The sequence below is a fragment of the Budorcas taxicolor genome, chromosome 9, assembly GCF_023091745.1.
Source record: "Budorcas taxicolor isolate Tak-1 chromosome 9, Takin1.1, whole genome shotgun sequence".
NCBI classification, from domain to species: Eukaryota; Metazoa; Chordata; class Mammalia; order Artiodactyla; family Bovidae; genus Budorcas; species Budorcas taxicolor.
Window position 1 is genome coordinate 61,079,128 of NC_068918.1, and position 18,277 is coordinate 61,097,404.

Consider the following 18,277-nt stretch of genomic DNA (forward strand, 5'->3'; position numbering starts at 1 on the left):
CATGAAAAAGGGATATGATTTCTTTAAATTTAGGGGGAAAATGCAAAATGGGGACGAATTTGGAAAAAAACAAAACATAATGAATAGCATCCCCTCTTTTGCATGCTTTCTGCCAGCTCCAAACTTGTAAAGCTCCAATATAGCTGCACTTCCTTAAAGCATGCAAATAAAACAAACATCTATCCAAAACAGTAAGCATCAATGGTTGTTTCATAATTTTTCCAAAAACACAATGCCATGATCACAGTTCAACCACATTACAGTTTTACGAAGAGCAATATTAACACCACCAGTTGGGACTACAGTACTTTTCCTCCAAATGTAATTATCATTATGAAGCAGAGCAAAGTGCAACAGACAACACTACAAACTATTTCTTAAGTCAGCATGCAAAACTACTGTGTACAGGGCTTGAAATTCACTAGTTCTGCCAACCACCAACAACCTAAGAAATGTGTCAGACAACACAAATTTAGAGCGAGATCATTCAAAGTATACAAGAGTCAGAAAAATTTGTGAAAAGAAGTAAAGCCAGGATTTCCAGTAGGAATTTTTCGTTAGTGATGGGAATTTGGCTCTAGTTTGGAAACTAACCAATTTGTCATCTATTCCTCCACCCATGACAATCTTCCATCAATCTGCTTCAGGAAAAAAGAATAAACTAAACAAAGTTGGTTTTTAGCACCTGGGTCATTTTTTTGAGTTTTCCATGTTACTACTAGCTATTTGTTTTAAAGAACTGAATTTTAACTACATATTTTTAGAAGTGTAGTGATTTATGGTTAAAGAGTTCATGATTCAGAGGAAAACCAAAAATACCAAGACTTTGGCAAATTAAGAAACTAGGAAATTTATAGTCAAAGCTGACAATCATTCAATATGTATTAAGACTCAAGACTACCCCCAAATTTTCTGTTAATAGTTAAATCAGTCAGGTATATCTAGGGCAGCAAATGTAGTTACATAGTCTGAGGGTAGAAGAACATCTGTCAAAATTAACTGTATTTCCCAGGTGTTTTTGGTTAAATCCAAGGATAGTTCTCAAACTAAGCTTAGGGATAGCTTAAACCTATGTTCCTCTTTTACTTGCCAATTTTAATAATACCAAAAAAAGAGAGAGAGAGAGAAGTATGGATTATAAAATGAACTGTGCTGCTAACCTTTAGAGTGCATTTTTAGTTTTCAACTGCTAAAAGATAAGTTCATTAAAATTAAGACTCTCTACCACATAAATTATTTTATAAAGTGGAACAAATCTGTAGATCAGTTTAATGATTTAATTATCAATCAATAGACTGGTAGCCAATGGATGCTATGTCCATGATTATTCACAAGCTGCTGAAAGCTTTCATAAATTTAAGCCTTCAAGATGTAGGTATATAAGTTGAATTAGCTGACATCATACATATATGAATGTTTAGTTAAAGCCTCTTTTTAGCAGTAAGAATCTAAATTTAGCATTTTAATTTCTGCATAATGGTCAAACTGTATTGGAAACTTATTTTAGATGTTCAATCTGAAAATCAGGCACAAGGCATTAATGGAAACATGAATATTAATCCCCACCCATGCCCTCGATTTTTTTCCCACCACTATTTAAAATGGCAAATGATAATGCCTTCAGTCTTAGTAACCATATCCTATATTAAGTGGCCCCTGATATTTCCATGTAATGGTTTTGGTACTGCTTATGTGGTACAATTTTAACGTATTATAATTAGGTGTGTGCATTCTAAGTTGCTTCAGTTGTGTCCAACTCTTTGAGACCCCATGGACTGTAGCCCACGAGGCTCCTCTGTCCACGGGATTCTCTAGTCAAGAATATTGTAGTGGGTTGCCATACCCTCTTCCAGGGAATCTTCCCAACCCAAGGATCGAACCTGTGTTTCTTGTCTCCTGTGCTGGCAGGTGGGTTCTTTGGAAGCCCATGCACTTAGGTAGGCATTGGTTAAGTTAAAAACCATTATTTCAGAGATAGAAATTAATTTTAAAGCAGTATTTATTCAGGACAACTTGGGAAGAAAAATCCCTTTGTATTTCATTTATCATATTCTCTACCAACCAGAAAGGGAGTCCCCTGCCAGTTAATACCACTTTCAATGGTGCCTTTTAAGGATAAACTGAATGATCAGTCTAGTACTTCACTATCTTAGCATAGTCAGAGTTCATACACCACCACATCTAAGAGCTTGAGGAATGAATCTGTTTTGTAATGCTCTTTTTCAGTAGAAGGAATACAAACTGTTGTGCAAACACACAAAACAGGATTCTTCCACTGTGAACACTCAACCCTACTGGCCACAGAACTGGGCTATTTATGACCTTCTGAATGCAACCGATTTTAGGATAAAGTACCATAGCCCAATTCCTACTGGAAAATACAATATGGACAGCTCTTAAAAGGTTTCAAAGCTTTAAGTAAATTACTGCATTGCTAGAGAAAGGATAAGAAAGTATAGTGCTGGATATACTTCTGTAATGATAAAAGATGTGATAACTTGCTAATTTTTAATCATATGCTTCTTATACAGTGTGCTCTCATTTTCCACCCTACTTTCTAGGTGGTAAAAATAATATGTCAATTACAAGTCCACTCACTACAGTGTTTTCTACCAAAACAATTACTGATGAATTGTGAACTTTTGACAATGTTTACACTACAGTGGGATCAATACTAATAATGTTCTGTCAGCATTTCCATTATAAACTTTATTTTTTATGGATTTATGTCTTAGTCATAAACTTTTTTTAGGTTGAAACTTGTTATTAAAAGGATCAGATCAGAAATATCCTTCTCTAAATTTCATCAATTTCTCGTTTGAGAAGAGCTGCCCTCCAAAAGCAAAAAGTTAAGGATGGCTAAGGATATCTGGGGGGCGGGATTCAAATGACCATGGGTATGTTTATTCACCAAACTGCAAAAAAACTGAGTCAAGTATGCCTTAAAGTTCATTGCAAAAATTAGGTTTAAGACATAGCATGAAAGCATTCTTTCAAGGTTAACTGAATACTTACCTCTAACTCAAGTGAAAGCTCATCAGAGTTAATGACTTGGTGTTTAAGATGTTACATTGACAGGTTATGTGAGGTAACTGTCAGATACTGTGGTGTGAAGCACTTTCAGTTTCACATGAACAAAGGCTTGTCCAAACAAGGAGACTTGGTAAATTTTTCAGAAGAAAAAACTTAAAATAATAAAAGAGATACTGCTACTAGGGTGAGGTTTGGCATGCAAAGTTTCAACACTGAGCAAGTTTTATGGCCAAGCTATATGTCCTTAAAAATAGGGCTTTATAAATGGAAGCACTGGCACAACCTTCACTATAGTATTGCAAACAGCAACGCTATTTTATATAACTTGGACAAGAACATCTTATTAAAATCAAAAAGCTGGTCTATTTTAATATGCTGGGCTCAAAAATTTTTAACAAAAATAATTAGAATCACTATTTTGCTTAAAATCTCAAAGGTGAAAAGTCCTGGAACAGACTTGGGAATGTATAAGAGTTCGTTTTATAAAGTCTGGCCATTTCGTGTTCCTCCTGCCACAGGTGGGCTTCCACTGAGAGGCGCTCACTCCAGGAGGGGGTCACTTCCGGCAAAGACTGACAAAGAAGGGTGTTTGTCAAGCAGGTGTGGGGTCACCTAAGAGTGTGACATTTCTTAGTCAATCTCCACGTTTCCAAAAAAACTTCCCCATGTAACGCTTACCACTCCAACTTGTAAAAGTAACATATCTCTGTTAAACTGTTTTTTTTTTTCTCTTTTTTTGTTTTGTTTTTAATTTGTTTTGTTTTTAGGCAAAGCAAGCAGGTATTTTTATTGATGTTGTTGTTTATGTTTTAATTATCTGGAAAGATAAAGGCCACCACAAATCTTTCCATCTCTGAAAATTCCACCAGGCTAGCTTTAGCCCTAAAGTAGGAAAAACAGCAAAATGGAGTGGGAAGGAAAAACAACTCATCAAAAAGTGACAGGCTTTATCAAATGCCAGGTGTTGTCTCTTGATTTAAAAAAAAAAAAAAAAAAAGAATATTAAAAAAACAAAAAACAAACAAACACCAAAAACCAAAACCAAAAACAATCCACCAAAAACAACTCTCATATCCCAAGAAGAAATTCATTTTAGTGGCCTTGGTCTCAGCATGGTCCTGCCAATTTCAAGCCCCGACCATACATGTATTCTCTAAATGGAATCAGTGGCTACAAAGCGGCCAGCGTATCGTTAGTCACAATACAACAGTAAGGTTGTGAACATACCTGAGCAATGTTCAAGGTCTAGAGCATTGGAGGATGGGCAGGACAAGACAGGACAGAACAAAAATAAAGGAAGAAAAAAAGAAAAGACAAAACAGTGACTATGAGGCCAGCCTCAAGGAACCCAGAGTCAGCACAAACCCGCCCACATGTTAAACCACCAAAAACATACACCAAAAAGAAAAAAAAAAACAAAAAACCAGCAATTGAGGCCATGCTGAAGATACCAAGGGTTATAAAAATAGACACCCAAACAAAAAAAAAAAGTCAAAAATTATGGTTAAGTCATGTGTAGGTTTCTCTGGCAAAAGGTATACTTGAAACTGGCCTTATAGAAAAAAAAGCAATGCAAAATAAACCAACTTTTAAAATATCTCCTTTTTAATTTAAACATTCTTAAAGCAATATATAAATGATAGAAACAATATAATACTTAATAAACCATATATTAAAAAAAAATCATCAAATAGTTCTTAACTGTTTTGCTCAGTTAGCTATAGCAAAGAAAAGAGAAAAGAATAGTGCAGATTCTATGCAGAATTTACTAGGTTTCCAGCACAGTACAGTACCTGCTTATTTAAACCTAGCATATTGCAGACCATATCCCTGGAATAAGGCTGCTCCAAAACATATCTCAACAAAGCAGTCTGTGGTTCAAACAGATCCTTTAAAGAAAATAAAGAAAATCATTGCTTCAAGATCAGAGTTAATGTTCATTCAAAAAATTTGAAATTGGGATTAAAAAAATCCTCTAAAGGCTCTTATTACCTTCACACAGTAGGCAGTATCTAGTGGGAAAAAATCAAAGGATTTTAGTGTTTACAATTAGTCTGCTCCCACCCTTCATTTGATAAATGATGTAACTGAGTTGAAGGGACTTGCTCATGGTCATAGAGAAAACCTTAGGAACGGCTTCGGCCACAGTCATGTCAAAGTCTTAAGCATCACTGTAAGGAAAGGATTTTCTGCCCAGAAATCTAATCAAAGAGGAAAGCAGGCCGTTTCTAATCATTCTTCTGTAAGTATAAATGTAAACATCATTTTCATCCAGATTTGGGAGGACAAATGACTTGACAGCACAGGGATTTACAGTGTAGATTACTCCGAATCAGATTATCTGAGTTCAAATCCTGACCATACTGCTTGCTAAAGTTAACACCCCACTCTGTGTCTCAGTTTCATCACCTGGATAACGGAAATATTAAGATGATAGTTAAGAATAAAATTTGTTATGAAGTAAAGTTCTTAAAACTGTGCCTGGCATATAGGAAGCCCACAATAAGTTTATCTGTTTTTATTACTGATATGATTGTAAATTCCATTTAGTTTATCACTTTTTCGTCTTTCAAAGTTTTGCTGACTAATATCCCAAAAGCTTTGAATTATCACCTTAGTTGTACTATTTTACCCTCCTTCACTTTGGGATAAGTTTCCCAATCACTCTCTACATCATTTTTGACATGAAACATTTACAGAAAACTATTCAGCCCTCCCTATAACCTGCTCTGTCATTCCCTCCAAACCCCAAGATAGTAAGACAAATCTGCCATGTGTGTTTCATCATAGCTTTATGTCTATATCTCACATTTCATATTATGGATATATGTGGATTTTTCTCCTTGAGAAATTTCTACTCTACTTTTGTCCTTCCCCACCTCTCCCCTTCTGAAAATAATACAACCAATAAGGAGGCTCACTCTTCAAGTTTTAGGGACACAGCAAATTCATGTTTGGTCCTTGCTTTGTAAAGGAAAAGTGAAAACAAAGAATCAATTTAAAAATTCAATTTTCTAACACCAAGTACTTTGCCAGAAGTGGACCGCTGGAACATAAACACCTGCAATATCACAAACAACAGGCTAAACTTGGATCCTGAAATCACATGACAAAAACCATAGTTTATGGTTATAAACTATCTTTCATTGAATATTTACTTTTTCAGTCTATGAAGAGACAATTTAGCATTACACAATATATAGTCTTGGATGAAGACTCTGATGGATCAAAAGCATCATCATATTGAACAACATACCTTATCATATGGCAAAAGGCCTTTCAAAGGAAAACGGAGAGTTGCAGGGTCCAATTTCCATGAATTACAAATGGCACCCGAATTATTTACAACTGGTAGAAGGCTGCAACGGCCTGTAGGTATTACAAAAAATGCTTTCTAAATAAATGTGAACATAGCAATGCCTAGTCCTTCATTCACTCTACAAATAGTTAATGAATATCATGCTGAACCAGGCACTGGTTAAAAATATATTTTAATTAGCTGGAAGTCTGGGAATTTTCTTTGAATATTTTTAGCCCAGCTGGTTAAAGACCAATTTGTACAAAACTTCCAAACTCACAAATTTTGCATTTGTCCAGGGACAGAGTTCAGCAAGCTACAAGCCATGGACCAAATCCACCTGCTCTCGTTAAGTTTTACTGGAACGCTATTCCTTTTGCTCTCTAATGGCAGAGTTGAGTAGCTGTAAGAATGCACAGCCCACAATGCCAAAATATCTGTCGTGTCACCATTTATAGAAAAAGTTTACAGACCTTTAATCTCAGGTCAAACTAAGTAACTTTAAACAGGATGTTCCTAGAGGCCTTAGAAGTAGCATATGACCATTAGTCAGTTCATGTATCCAAATGCCTGATAAATACTGTCACTGGGATGTCCTACAGGCACCTTAAGTTCAATATAACATAAACTAAATTCATCCTCACTCTTCTCAAATCTGTAGCACTTTCCATAATTCATCAAATGATGTTAATATCCTCTCAGTTATGAAAGCTAGAAGCCTAAGAATTATCAGTCTAGTGTCCTTTTCATTTCTTTTTTGTATTTCCAGTGCCCAGAATAGCACTTGACTCACAGAAAGTGCTAAAAACTTGGTCACTGATTAAATAAGGGTCTATAATCCCAGGCTGTTCTGAGGCTACCATGATTTCTATAAGTAGTTCAGGAATATACATATGAGAGCTGTAAAAACTGTAAATCATGTGATTATTTTTAAAAGGAAATTCAGAGACTTTAATAAACATGAAACAAGTGGAAAACAAAATAAATTATATACAGAGCAAAGGTGTGGCCTGGAATGGGCTGGGAGTCAGACAATGTGGTGTACTAAAGCCAGAGAGACAGATCTGCTGAGACTTCCGGGTGCCTGGGGAGTAGAGTTATACTCTATAGAGTATAAAAGCTCCTAGGTTATACTAAAATGGCAAGTCACCAAGACGTGTATAAGATTTCATCCGTCAACTTGGTTCAGTAGTCAGCTCACTAAAAAATATTTAAAACATTTTAAATTATAATCCTACCACAAATGGAGTTTATCCTTGCTGTTGGCCTGAAGGTATCCACAAAGTCTGATACCAGGTTTCCAAGTAACTAAAAAAAATAAAATGAAAACAAGTAAGTAGAAAAATAAAATCAAGATGCTCTGAATATAAGAATCATTTACATAAATAAGATAATATATAAAGATTTAGTACAATTCCTGGCATATAAAACTACTCAAAGTTAGTCCTCTTTCACTTCCTCCTAAACAATTACTTACCAGTACATTTATCCCTGAATTAAGCCAGGTCATACTACCATGTCCTTAGCTATTTGATGAAGCTGTGTGTATTTTACGAAATGATATATATAAACTATCTCAACAGGACAGCAGAGAAATGAAAGAAATGCATCATAAAAAAAAAATCACATATTATCTAAGGATCAAGTGACCATTAAAAAATAAGCACGCAAAAAATCAGATTAATATAATAATTTTTAATACAAATTTCTATTTAAAAATTTAAAAAAACATCAAATTTACCCAATGTGGAAGTTTTCCCTCAGGATATAGTTTCCTGATCTCTGTGACTGCAAAATATGCTGGTAGTAAACAAGCATTTCTTTCCAAGATATATGCTATAACCTAGGGAAAAAAAAAAGGGCTATGTTATTATTTTGAATAGTCCCACAGATGTGCCCTCTAAATCCAACAACAATGATATTTAAAAAGTAGAGATATTATTTCATGGATTCAGTTGGCTTAAATATAGCATAAGAATTCATTTAAATGTGAATATCTAAAAATGAAGATTAATACAATGATTGCTGATAGTAAGTAACAGACCAGATTCCTGATAGTAAGTAACATTGAACATGCATTAAATATTGGTAGACTTCCCTGTTGGATCAGGTGGTAAACAATCCGCCTGAAATGCAGGAGACCAAAGTTCGATCCCTGGGTCGGGAAGATCCCCTAGAGAAGAGAATGGTAACCCACTCCAGTATTCTTGCCTAGAGAATCCTATGGACAGGGGAGCCTGGCAGGCTATAATCCATAGGGTCACAAAGAGTCGGAAACGACTGAGTGACTAAAACCAACTGGAAGGCAACAGACTAAACAATTCCTGCAACATTAGGTACAAAGCACAAAGATCTTTAAAGTGGCCCATAGGACAACATCTAATAATGGTTGTAGATACAACAATATCAATATTGTTGTTTTCATAATTAAAAACTATGAATTAAAATGTAAAATTTCCTTTTGAAATACAGTGGAAGTGAAATAATACCTTTAAAATATGATTTTTGTAGAAGTAAAGAAATGGAACATTTTATAAACTACTGTAAATTTTAAAAGCACGGAACTATAAAACTAGACATCTTTAGGAGATGATCAGTGAATTGCAGGCAAGTTTAAATTACCTCTCTTGCTGCCAAAAGCTGCTGTACAACAGCTGAGCTCACTGTATTGGGAATTGTCAAGATTTTCTCCAAAATCACTTTTAAGAGATCTCGAACACCCTGATACAACAAAAAGTCATAGATTAAATTTTTTAAAAGTCCTGGGTGCTGGTTAAAATGCCTAAAGCTTTCAAGATTATATACTTGGAAAAATACGTAACCCTCCAAGTCACACTTTTAATTTTTCTGAACCAAAGCTAACATTCAATCCCCTAACATTAACCCAAGAGAAGTGTCATGATCCAAAGCAGAATTCTATCTAAAGAATGGCTTGCCATATGAATGAACAAAGGAAGTCACTTATAGATAAAAATTAAACTTTTCATATTCCGTTCAGCTTTATAACATTAGAAAAGTTTCTATTATTATGATGGACCAAAAAGTTTAATTTGAGCTTAACAGACAAAAATACATTTGGAAGAACTTGAAAATACTCTGAGAAACATGGACAATAAATATTCAACTTTTTGGCAGACAACCTTTTCTGCACCTTCCTTTTGGTATATATTCTAACTTCATTCCCTCTTTCTCATCATCCATCACATATTTTAACCCCTCAAACTTAGCCAATAAGGCTATTCTGCTAACTGGTCATCTATTCAGATCTATTACCAGTTGCATTATTTCAAAGCAGAATCTAATACACAGGGAAGACATTTCATTCCATAGTATAAACTATGTGATCAGTCTTATAAAAGACAGAACATATACATGAAAGAAACAATTATGAAGCACCATACAAATAAGGTGCTTATTTGTACAAAACTACATATTAACCTGCTAAGGAAAGCGAAGTACAAGTAAATAGAAAATAATCAGAAAAGGCTTCTTAGAACTAATTTTGTATGAAATCATGACTCTGGCCAATAATTATCAGTTAAACCATTTGAGATCATTGAAAATACAGATATAACGCACAGGGTCAGGTATCCGCAAGTCTTTCAAGAGACAATAACCAAAGTGGCTTGAATGACGCAGAAGCTTCTGCAGCTGTGGAGCTCCTGAGCTGTGTTATGAGACACAATTAGAGTGTGTATGCTGTTGGTTTTGGCCAAGAGCAGAGTGCTGAAGATACCAGTTAAGGAATGACAGTGCCCAAGGTGGCCAAGGTGAAGCAGGATTTGCTCCCTTTGTCAGCTGATGCCTGCATCCCTTCTCAATTCCACACCTCCCTGCTCTATGCCTTTCCACTGGACAGGGGCCCCAAGATCATAAGATCTGTGGCATGAGAGAACTGAGTCTGCCTGGTGACTCCCTATTTGTCACAGAAGTTCACCAGCCACCGGCACTTTTAAGAATGTTGGGAGAGGAGCAGAGAGCTGTGGGAAACACTGGGCGATTTTAAACTCCTTCAGGAAATACAACAAAAAAGAGATTTTATAAATGCTTCCACTTCATTTCTCTTATGTGAAATTAATATACACTGAAAAATATCTGACAGCGATTACTTTTTATAATCAGAAAAAACAATACCTTGTAATCCACCCCTCCAATTATTTTCCGAACCAGTTTAAATGTTAAGGCCCAAAGCTGTGTTCTTTCCCATTCAAGTGTGTCAGAGTTTATCAGGGATTCACAAACCATCCTAGAAAAAAAGGAATACCCATTCCAGTTACAAGACAGGAGTTTTGTAAGTTCTCTAATAGCCAAGGTCCACAAACTCTGGATATTATATTTGTCACAGTAAGTGTTAATAATTGTCATAAAGGTACATTACTCAAGCACACTTTCAAAAAATTACATAAAGCATTTTATATTTTTTACTTATATGAAAGACTTAACCCAGAGTAGGACTAAACCCAAAGCAGACTCCTTACCATCTTAAGCCACCAGGAAAGTCCTAAAGTAGAACTGCTGCTGCTGCTAAGTTGCTTCAGTCGTGTCCGACTCTGTGCGACCCCATAGACGGCAGCCCACCAGGCTCCCCGTCCCTGGGATTTTCCAGGCAAGAACACTGGAGTGGGTTGCCATTTCCTTCTCCAATGCACGAAAGTGAAAGGGAAATCGCTCAGTCGTGTCTGACTCTTCACGACCTCATGGACTGCAGCCTACCAGGCTCCTCCGTCCATGAGATTTTCCAGGCAAGAGTACTGGAATGGGGTGTCATTGCCTTCTCCAAAGTAGAACTAATATTAATTATGTTATATTTTTGCTAGAAAGAAATGTACCAAAAGCTGTTGGTTAAATGTGTATCATTAACCAATTAGTGGCAAACTGTGTTTTTCCAAGATGGCTGCAATAAGACTTTCGACCCCACGTGCTCTTCTAAAATGTGATATTGATGCTCCTCCCAGGAAGAGTATCAATGTCAAAAGGGTAGAAAAAAAAATCTATCCCTCAGTCTGGGCAGGTCCAAGACTGGCAAATGGAAAGGCTTTCAAGGCAAAGTGATACAGCTTCTGCCTAGCCCTCTTATGAATGCTTGCTCCTAGACTCCGCTACACTGTGAGAAAGTCAGGATCACACAGAGAAGGCATATGTAGTAGGTTCTGGCCAATAGTGCCAGCTGATGTCTCTCAGGTGACAGTTAGGCATATGAATGGGGAAATCTTTGTCATGACTCCAGTCATAGCCACCATCCGATTGCAAACACAAAACCTGAGAAAATCCTTCCTACTCCTTGTCCAAGCAAGCACTGTAATTGTGAATGTTAATAATAAAAGGATTATTACTGTTTTAAGCCATGAAGTATTGAGGCAATTCATCATGCAGCAAAAGTTAACTGGAACTGACCCAGGAATTTCACTCCTGGGTATATAACTAAAAAATACAAAAACACTAATCTGAAAAGATACACACATCCCAATGATCATAGCAGCATTATTTATAATTGCCAAGATAAAAAAGCAATCTAAGTGTCCCTCAACAGATGAATGGATAAAGATGTCCCTCTTAATCTCACACACACACACACACACACACACACACACACACACACACACACACACAGTGTACTGCAACTGCTGCTACTGCTAAGTCACTTCAGCCACGTCCGACTCTGTGCGACCCCATAGATGGCAGCCCACCAGGCTCCCCCGTCCCTGGGATCCTCCAGGCAAGAACACTGGAGTGGGTTGACATTTCCTTCTCCAATGCATGAAAGTGAAAAGTGAAAGGGAAGTCGCTCAGTCGTGTCAGACTCTTAGAGACCCCATGGACTGCAGCCTACCAGGCTCCTCCATCCATGGGATTTTCCAGGCAAGAGTACTGGAGTGGGGTGCCATTGCCTTCTCCGTACAGTGTACTACTCATCCATAGTGTACTACTCATCCATAAAAAAAGAATGAAATTTTGCCATTTGCAATAACATGGACAGACTATTAGAGTATTATGCTAAGTAAAATAAGTCAGACAGAGAAAGACAAATACTATATGACATCACTTATATGTGGAATCTAAAAAATTCAGCAAATCAGTAACTGTAACAAATACAACAAACACTACCTAGAAAATCTTGTCAAAGTGAGTGATTTTAATCCCTGGGCTAAAAGGCAAAGCCTGCCTGGTTTTGAGCACCTGAAGTATACAATTTTAAGAATACTGCATCCTCGAAATTAAAACTGAGATACTACGAAGCACTTTTTGTTGACTGTAACTGCCTTCTTTATTCTCTTATCCTTTTACAACAACCACCTCAACCAATTTCTAAACGTTAATAAAAAAAAGAAAATATTTCAGATTGTTCATATTCATCATTAACCATACCTGGGTGGAAGGAGACCAGTCTCGACTGCCATTGCTAAGCAGTCATAAAGAAAAGAAATTCTTTTAGGACTATGCTGGCCATGAATGAATTTAACAATCCACTGGATGCACTGTTCATGAGATTCCTGGAAAATTAGAAAATGATCACATTTTAGGTCTAAACTTATATATTATAAGTAACAAATAGCTAAAAGCATCTGGGAGTATATATGAAGACTATGAGTGAGATACTTCATTATAAATTAATGGATGAAAACAATTTTAAAAGAACTGAAAAAATTCAGATTTAGTAGCTGAGTTATTTTAAACTTAAAATCACACAATTATATAGATTAAAACTTCCACCATTTTTACTATATGGGACCTCCAGAAAGAGTATGATTTTATTAACATATTCATGATCAACAAAAAAGTCTAGCAAAGGCACTGTAAGCAGTGCCCTTAATGGCAGATATAAATATCTCTGTCACTGGAGGAAAAAATCCACTATGAATTAGTACATCAGCCTCATGAGAATTTAGTGAATCTAATCCCTAAGAGCCAAATCAGTTATGAGCTAATGACATATCCATTTTCCAGACCTGCAAAACTTTAAATCTGATACCAAAATGTGGTGCCCAAATCAAAGATTACCTTCCAGAATATCCTCAAGATGTCCTGCTCTGTGCTACCACTGTCCTTCATACACATTTCTATTGCTGAATAAATAGTGCTGGTTTAGAAATACTTATTTTCTTCCTGGATCCTCTGTCAGAACACAAAATTCTTGAAGACAAGGGTTTTATCTTAACTCATACAGTGTTTAATCAATTATTAAAACATTAAAATGTTAGAAAGATATAAGATGTTCAATATCACTCACAGAAATGCAAAATAAAACTACACTGAGATAAAATTTCTCATGCTTTCGACTGGTAAAGATCAAAAAGCTCAATAACATGCTACTGTGAGGCTTGAGGGAATAGCAATATATATCCCACTGATATATTGCTGGTGGGAGGATAAATTGGTAAAACCCTTATGGAAGCTATTAGATTGTTTTTACAAAAACTACACATAGAACCATCCTCTGACCCAGCAATAATGTATTCTGTGTCCCCTGCCTAAAACTATTCATTATAGTATTATTTAAAGAGAAAAAGGTTAAGAAGCAACCTATCACATTGTGGGGGACTGGTTAAACAAAGGACGGTGCAGCCATATAATAGGATATAATGCTGCTCTAAGGAAGAGAGAGGACAGAAGTAACTTTAAATGGATTGATATAAAATTACATCAATTTGAGAATTTAAGAGGGAAAAAGCAAAGTGCTAATGAATAATGTACATGGCATACAGACATTCTATAGCAATGATTCTATGCATTAAACACTCCAGAAGGAAACATAAACTGGAAACACTGATTGCAGACAGGAAAAGAAACAAATGACTAAGCTAAGAGAAGCAGAATGCAGATAATCTTATTCACTGGGTGGAACTTTTTGTACCCCTTTGCATTTTGTATGGTATGAATATATTAGAAAATAATCAAAAATAAAAGAAATGTAAAAGAACGAATGCACTGCAACTATGCGATTCATTCCTGAGTAGTGAGTCTTAGTCACTAGCGGCTCAACTGTAAACAGTTCTCAATTTCCTACTTACAAGACATCATAAGAAGGTAGTAATGTACTACTGGATCATGAGTTCTTTAAGGTTCAAACATTTTATCTTTTACAAGGCTGCAACTTCTGGTGAATGCTCTTTGTTATTAAGTTTTACTGTACTTGCCTCAATTTTGTTAAAGTATCTGTGGATCCTTACTGTGGCATCTTTGTATCTTTACTATAGTATCTTTATTATAATATCTTTGTATCAATGCTGGACCAGTTCCTTTGCTGATTAAATGAATGAAGTTTTTATCCGTTACAACTCCTAACACAGTTGTTCTGTAGTGCACTAAATAAATCAGAATAGGATGAAAATGGTTTTATATAATCTAACTTGGGAGAGATTTATAAAAACAACTCACACTGTGCTATGGTCAACCTGATTTTTCAATACAGATTCTCTACTGGAAGAATACAAGATGAAATGAACGGAAGCCAGAATAGACAAATGAAAGATGATGACAATTTTATTTCTCCTTTTCCAGAAAAATCTTAACAGCAACATCAAAGTAAGTGTAAAAAAATAAAGGGCCAAAAATCGTCAGCTGAGTATATTAAAAATGCAGTGCTCACCTGAGAAAGACCAGCCCAAAATTGTCTGAAGGCCCCTAAACAGCTAATAAGTTTTGTTTTTTCATCTTCAGGGGTGTCCATAAACATGCTAAAAAACAAAAATCGAATTATTTGCCACTAGTTTTAAAAATGTGATTCAACATAAGCAGAATAATAGATCTTATAAACCTCCAAGACAGAGCTAAAGAAAATCTTACAAAGATACAATCAGGTACAAACACAAAGATCTGCCATGTATACACTCACCCAGGGAAAGCCTCTTCTATAATCTCCGTTTTCTGTTAAAAAAAAAAAAGTAAACAGTATGATTTTTTTTTTTTAATTTTAAGGGAGGAAAAGGGGCCTCCCCGAGCAAAATAATATAGTGCAACATAGGGCAAATCACCTTAATCAGCAACGAGCAGAAACAAACAATACCCACCTGCTTGGTCTGTAACAAAGGGTGTTGTGGATTTCAAATGAAACTGAATTTGACAGCAGTTTGAGAATCGCCCAACCCTTGCACACATACTCGATGTCATAACAAGGAAGAGGTGGGGAGAGGTTGCGTGGGCCAGATTTCTTGAGCCGCTGCCCCCTAGCCACCCCCTCACCCAGTTATCGCCCAGGATCCCTGGCAGTTCCACTCACCACCACCTCCTCAAAAATGCTCTGCAGTTGCGTCTCCATCTGGACCGTCACCCTCGCCTTCCTTGGAGGCTAGGAGTGCGGCACGGGTCAGGCCCGAGCTCTGGCAATGGATGGGCAGAGGGCCGGAGACGCCTGCAGGTAACTTCAACTCGTAGTTGTCAACTTCTTCCTTGGGCGCCAAGCCGGCACTATCCCCTCCCGGGCCCAGCAATCAGCCGGAACCCGCACGGAAGCCTGAGCGCTGGGTGTGCGCTGACTACGGCACGCACAGAAACAAGAGACCCAGCCAGGTGGTTCCGCCTGTGGAGAAGCGCGATCCACGAGCCAGATGCGAGCGCCCCCAAGTGAAACTTCCAGCCTAAGGCACCGCCGCCTCAGAAATCTGTGTGCAGGTCAAGAAGCAACAGAACCGGACACGGAACAACGGACTGGTTCCAAATTGGGAAAAGCGAAAGCGAAGGCGCGAAGTCGTGTCCGACTCTTTGCGACTCCGTGGAGTGTATAACCCACCAGGCTCCTCAATCCATGAATTTTCCAGGCGAGAAGATTGGAGTGGGTTGCCATTTCCTTCTCGAGGGATCTTCCCGACCCAGGGATTGAACCCGGGTCTCCCACATTACAGGCAGACGTTTTACCGTCTGAGCCACCAGGGAAGCCCATCAAATTAGGAGAGGAGTACATCAAGCCTGTATATTGTCACTCTGCTTATTTAACATCTATGCAGAGTACATCGTAAGAAATGCCAGGCTAGCTGAAGCACAAGCTGGAATCAAGATTGCCAAGAGAAATATCTATAACCTTAGATATGCAGATGACACCACCCTCATGGCAGAAAGTGAAGAACTAAAGAGTCTCTTGATGAAAGTGAAAGATGAGAGTGAAAAAACTGGCTTAAAACTCAACATTCAGAAAACTAAGATCGTGGTATCTGGTCCCATCACCTCATGGCAAATAGATGGGGGAACAATGGAAACAGTGAGAGATTTTATTTTCTTGGGTTCCAAAATGACTACAGATCGGTGACTGCAGCCATGAAATTAAAAGATGCTTACTCCTTGGAAGAAAAGCTATGACCAACCTAGACAGCATATTAAAATGCAGAGACATTACCGACAAAAGATACATCTAGTCAAACCTATGGTTTTTCCAGTAATCATATATGGATGTTAGAGTTGGACCATAAGGAAAGCTGAGCACCGAAGAATTGGTGCTTTTGAACTGTGGTGTTGGAGAAGACTCCTGAGAGTCCTCTGGACTGCAAGGAGATTAAACCAGTCAATCCTAAAGGAAATCAGTCCTGAATATTCATTGGAAGGACTGATGCTGAAGCTGAAGCTCCAATGCTTTGGCCACCTGATTGGAAGAACTGACTCATTAGCAAAGACCCTGATGCTGGGAAAGATTGAAGGCAGGAGGAGAAGGGGCTGACAGAGGATGAGATGGTTGGATGGCATCACCAACTCAATGGACATGAGTTTGAACAAGCTCCGTGAGTTGGTGATGGACAAGGAAGCCTGGTGTGTTGCAGTCCATGGGGCCGCAAAGAGTTGGACACAACTGAGCTACTGAACTGAAGGCACTGTGGGGCGAGGTTGGCTGCAGGCCACCGCTTCCCAGCTGAAGCGGGAATTGCTTCCTACTTGGTGCTAATGCTTTTATACCTCAGGAATTTAAAAAAAAATACTTGAGGCCTAGGGGCTGCAGCCTGCGGGAAATGCCCCTCCTGCAACTTGGGTCGACTTGATGTCTGTGAGCTGCTGACTTTCTGGGGCTCCATCAGCTGCCTAGAGCCAGGAGTTGAAACTGCACTTTTCTTGACAACAGGGACCATGTCTTCTCTACTTGGTAACCTCACTGGCCTTGCACAGTGCCAGAACACAGCAGGCTGTCAATGAAGTTTTTTAAAATGAATGAATGCATCATAATTGGTTTTTAATTGTTTTAATTAAAACAATTGAATAAAATCTACTATTTTCAGTTATGATAATCTAAAAGCAATAATATTTGTCAATTACTGAATACCTCGAAACTTTGGTAAGGATCGGGGTGGAAAAGGGTGGCAATGAGGAGGATTGGCCCACTGGCCTGGTCGGAGTATGCCAGAGCTTTATTCCTTCAAGCATCAGTTTGACATATTTGTGGAAACTTGGTCTTATTCTTCAAGCTGATTTAAGGGTCTCTTCTTTAGCCTCATACAACACTTTTGTGCAGAAGTACTAGAGAATTTCATTTATGAAGTATTTATCCACTGTTCCTTCAGTACTAGGTATTTAATGAACTGTATTGAAGAGTATATTTTGCAGAATGCCCAAGCTAGAAGGGTGAGAGAGTCAGAATTATTAAAATCCAAGTACCTTAGGGATCTACTTTTTTGTTGAATGCTAAACAGATTGTTTTATTGTGGATTATCTTTCATCAGATTCACTTCTAAGACAGCTTTCACTTACTATCTAGCAGATTTCCACATTTCTGCTCTGTGTTCCAAATCATTGTATTCTCAGCAAATGCCAGCTGTTCTTGATATTGGCCAGGGCTTGTACAGTTAAGTAGATAAGACGGTCAGTGGACTTCCCAGGTGGCTGTAGTAGTAATGAACCTGCCTGCCAATGCAGGAGACTAAGAGATGTGGGTTCCATCCTTGGGTTGGGAAGATCCCCTGGAGAAGGAAATGGCAACACACTCCAGTATTCTTGCCTGGGAAATCCCATGGACAGAGAAGCCTGGTGGGC

General features: G+C 37.6%; 1 protein-coding gene across 3 annotated transcripts in view; it reads right to left on the reverse strand.

The window, feature by feature from the left end:
• MED23 (mediator complex subunit 23) overlaps positions 1–15,691 on the reverse strand; it is a 41,870-nt gene extending 26,179 nt beyond the window's left edge. For all 3 annotated transcript variants that reach the window (XM_052646067.1, XM_052646068.1, XM_052646066.1), the window contains exons 1-11: positions 15,549–15,691; positions 15,165–15,196; positions 14,919–15,006; positions 12,698–12,822; positions 10,466–10,577; positions 8,954–9,052; positions 8,073–8,174; positions 7,570–7,639; positions 6,290–6,402; positions 4,827–4,922; positions 4,261–4,278 (exon numbers count right to left, since the gene is read on the reverse strand). In XM_052646067.1, the coding sequence (XP_052502027.1) occupies positions 4,261–4,278; positions 4,827–4,922; positions 6,290–6,402; positions 7,570–7,639; positions 8,073–8,174; positions 8,954–9,052; positions 10,466–10,577; positions 12,698–12,822; positions 14,919–15,006; positions 15,165–15,196; positions 15,549–15,587 (894 nt within the window). In that variant the 5' untranslated portion in view covers positions 15,588–15,691. The remainder of the gene's footprint in view (positions 1–4,260; positions 4,279–4,826; positions 4,923–6,289; positions 6,403–7,569; positions 7,640–8,072; positions 8,175–8,953; positions 9,053–10,465; positions 10,578–12,697; positions 12,823–14,918; positions 15,007–15,164; positions 15,197–15,548) is intronic.
• Positions 15,692–18,277: the final 2,586 nt, after the last annotated feature.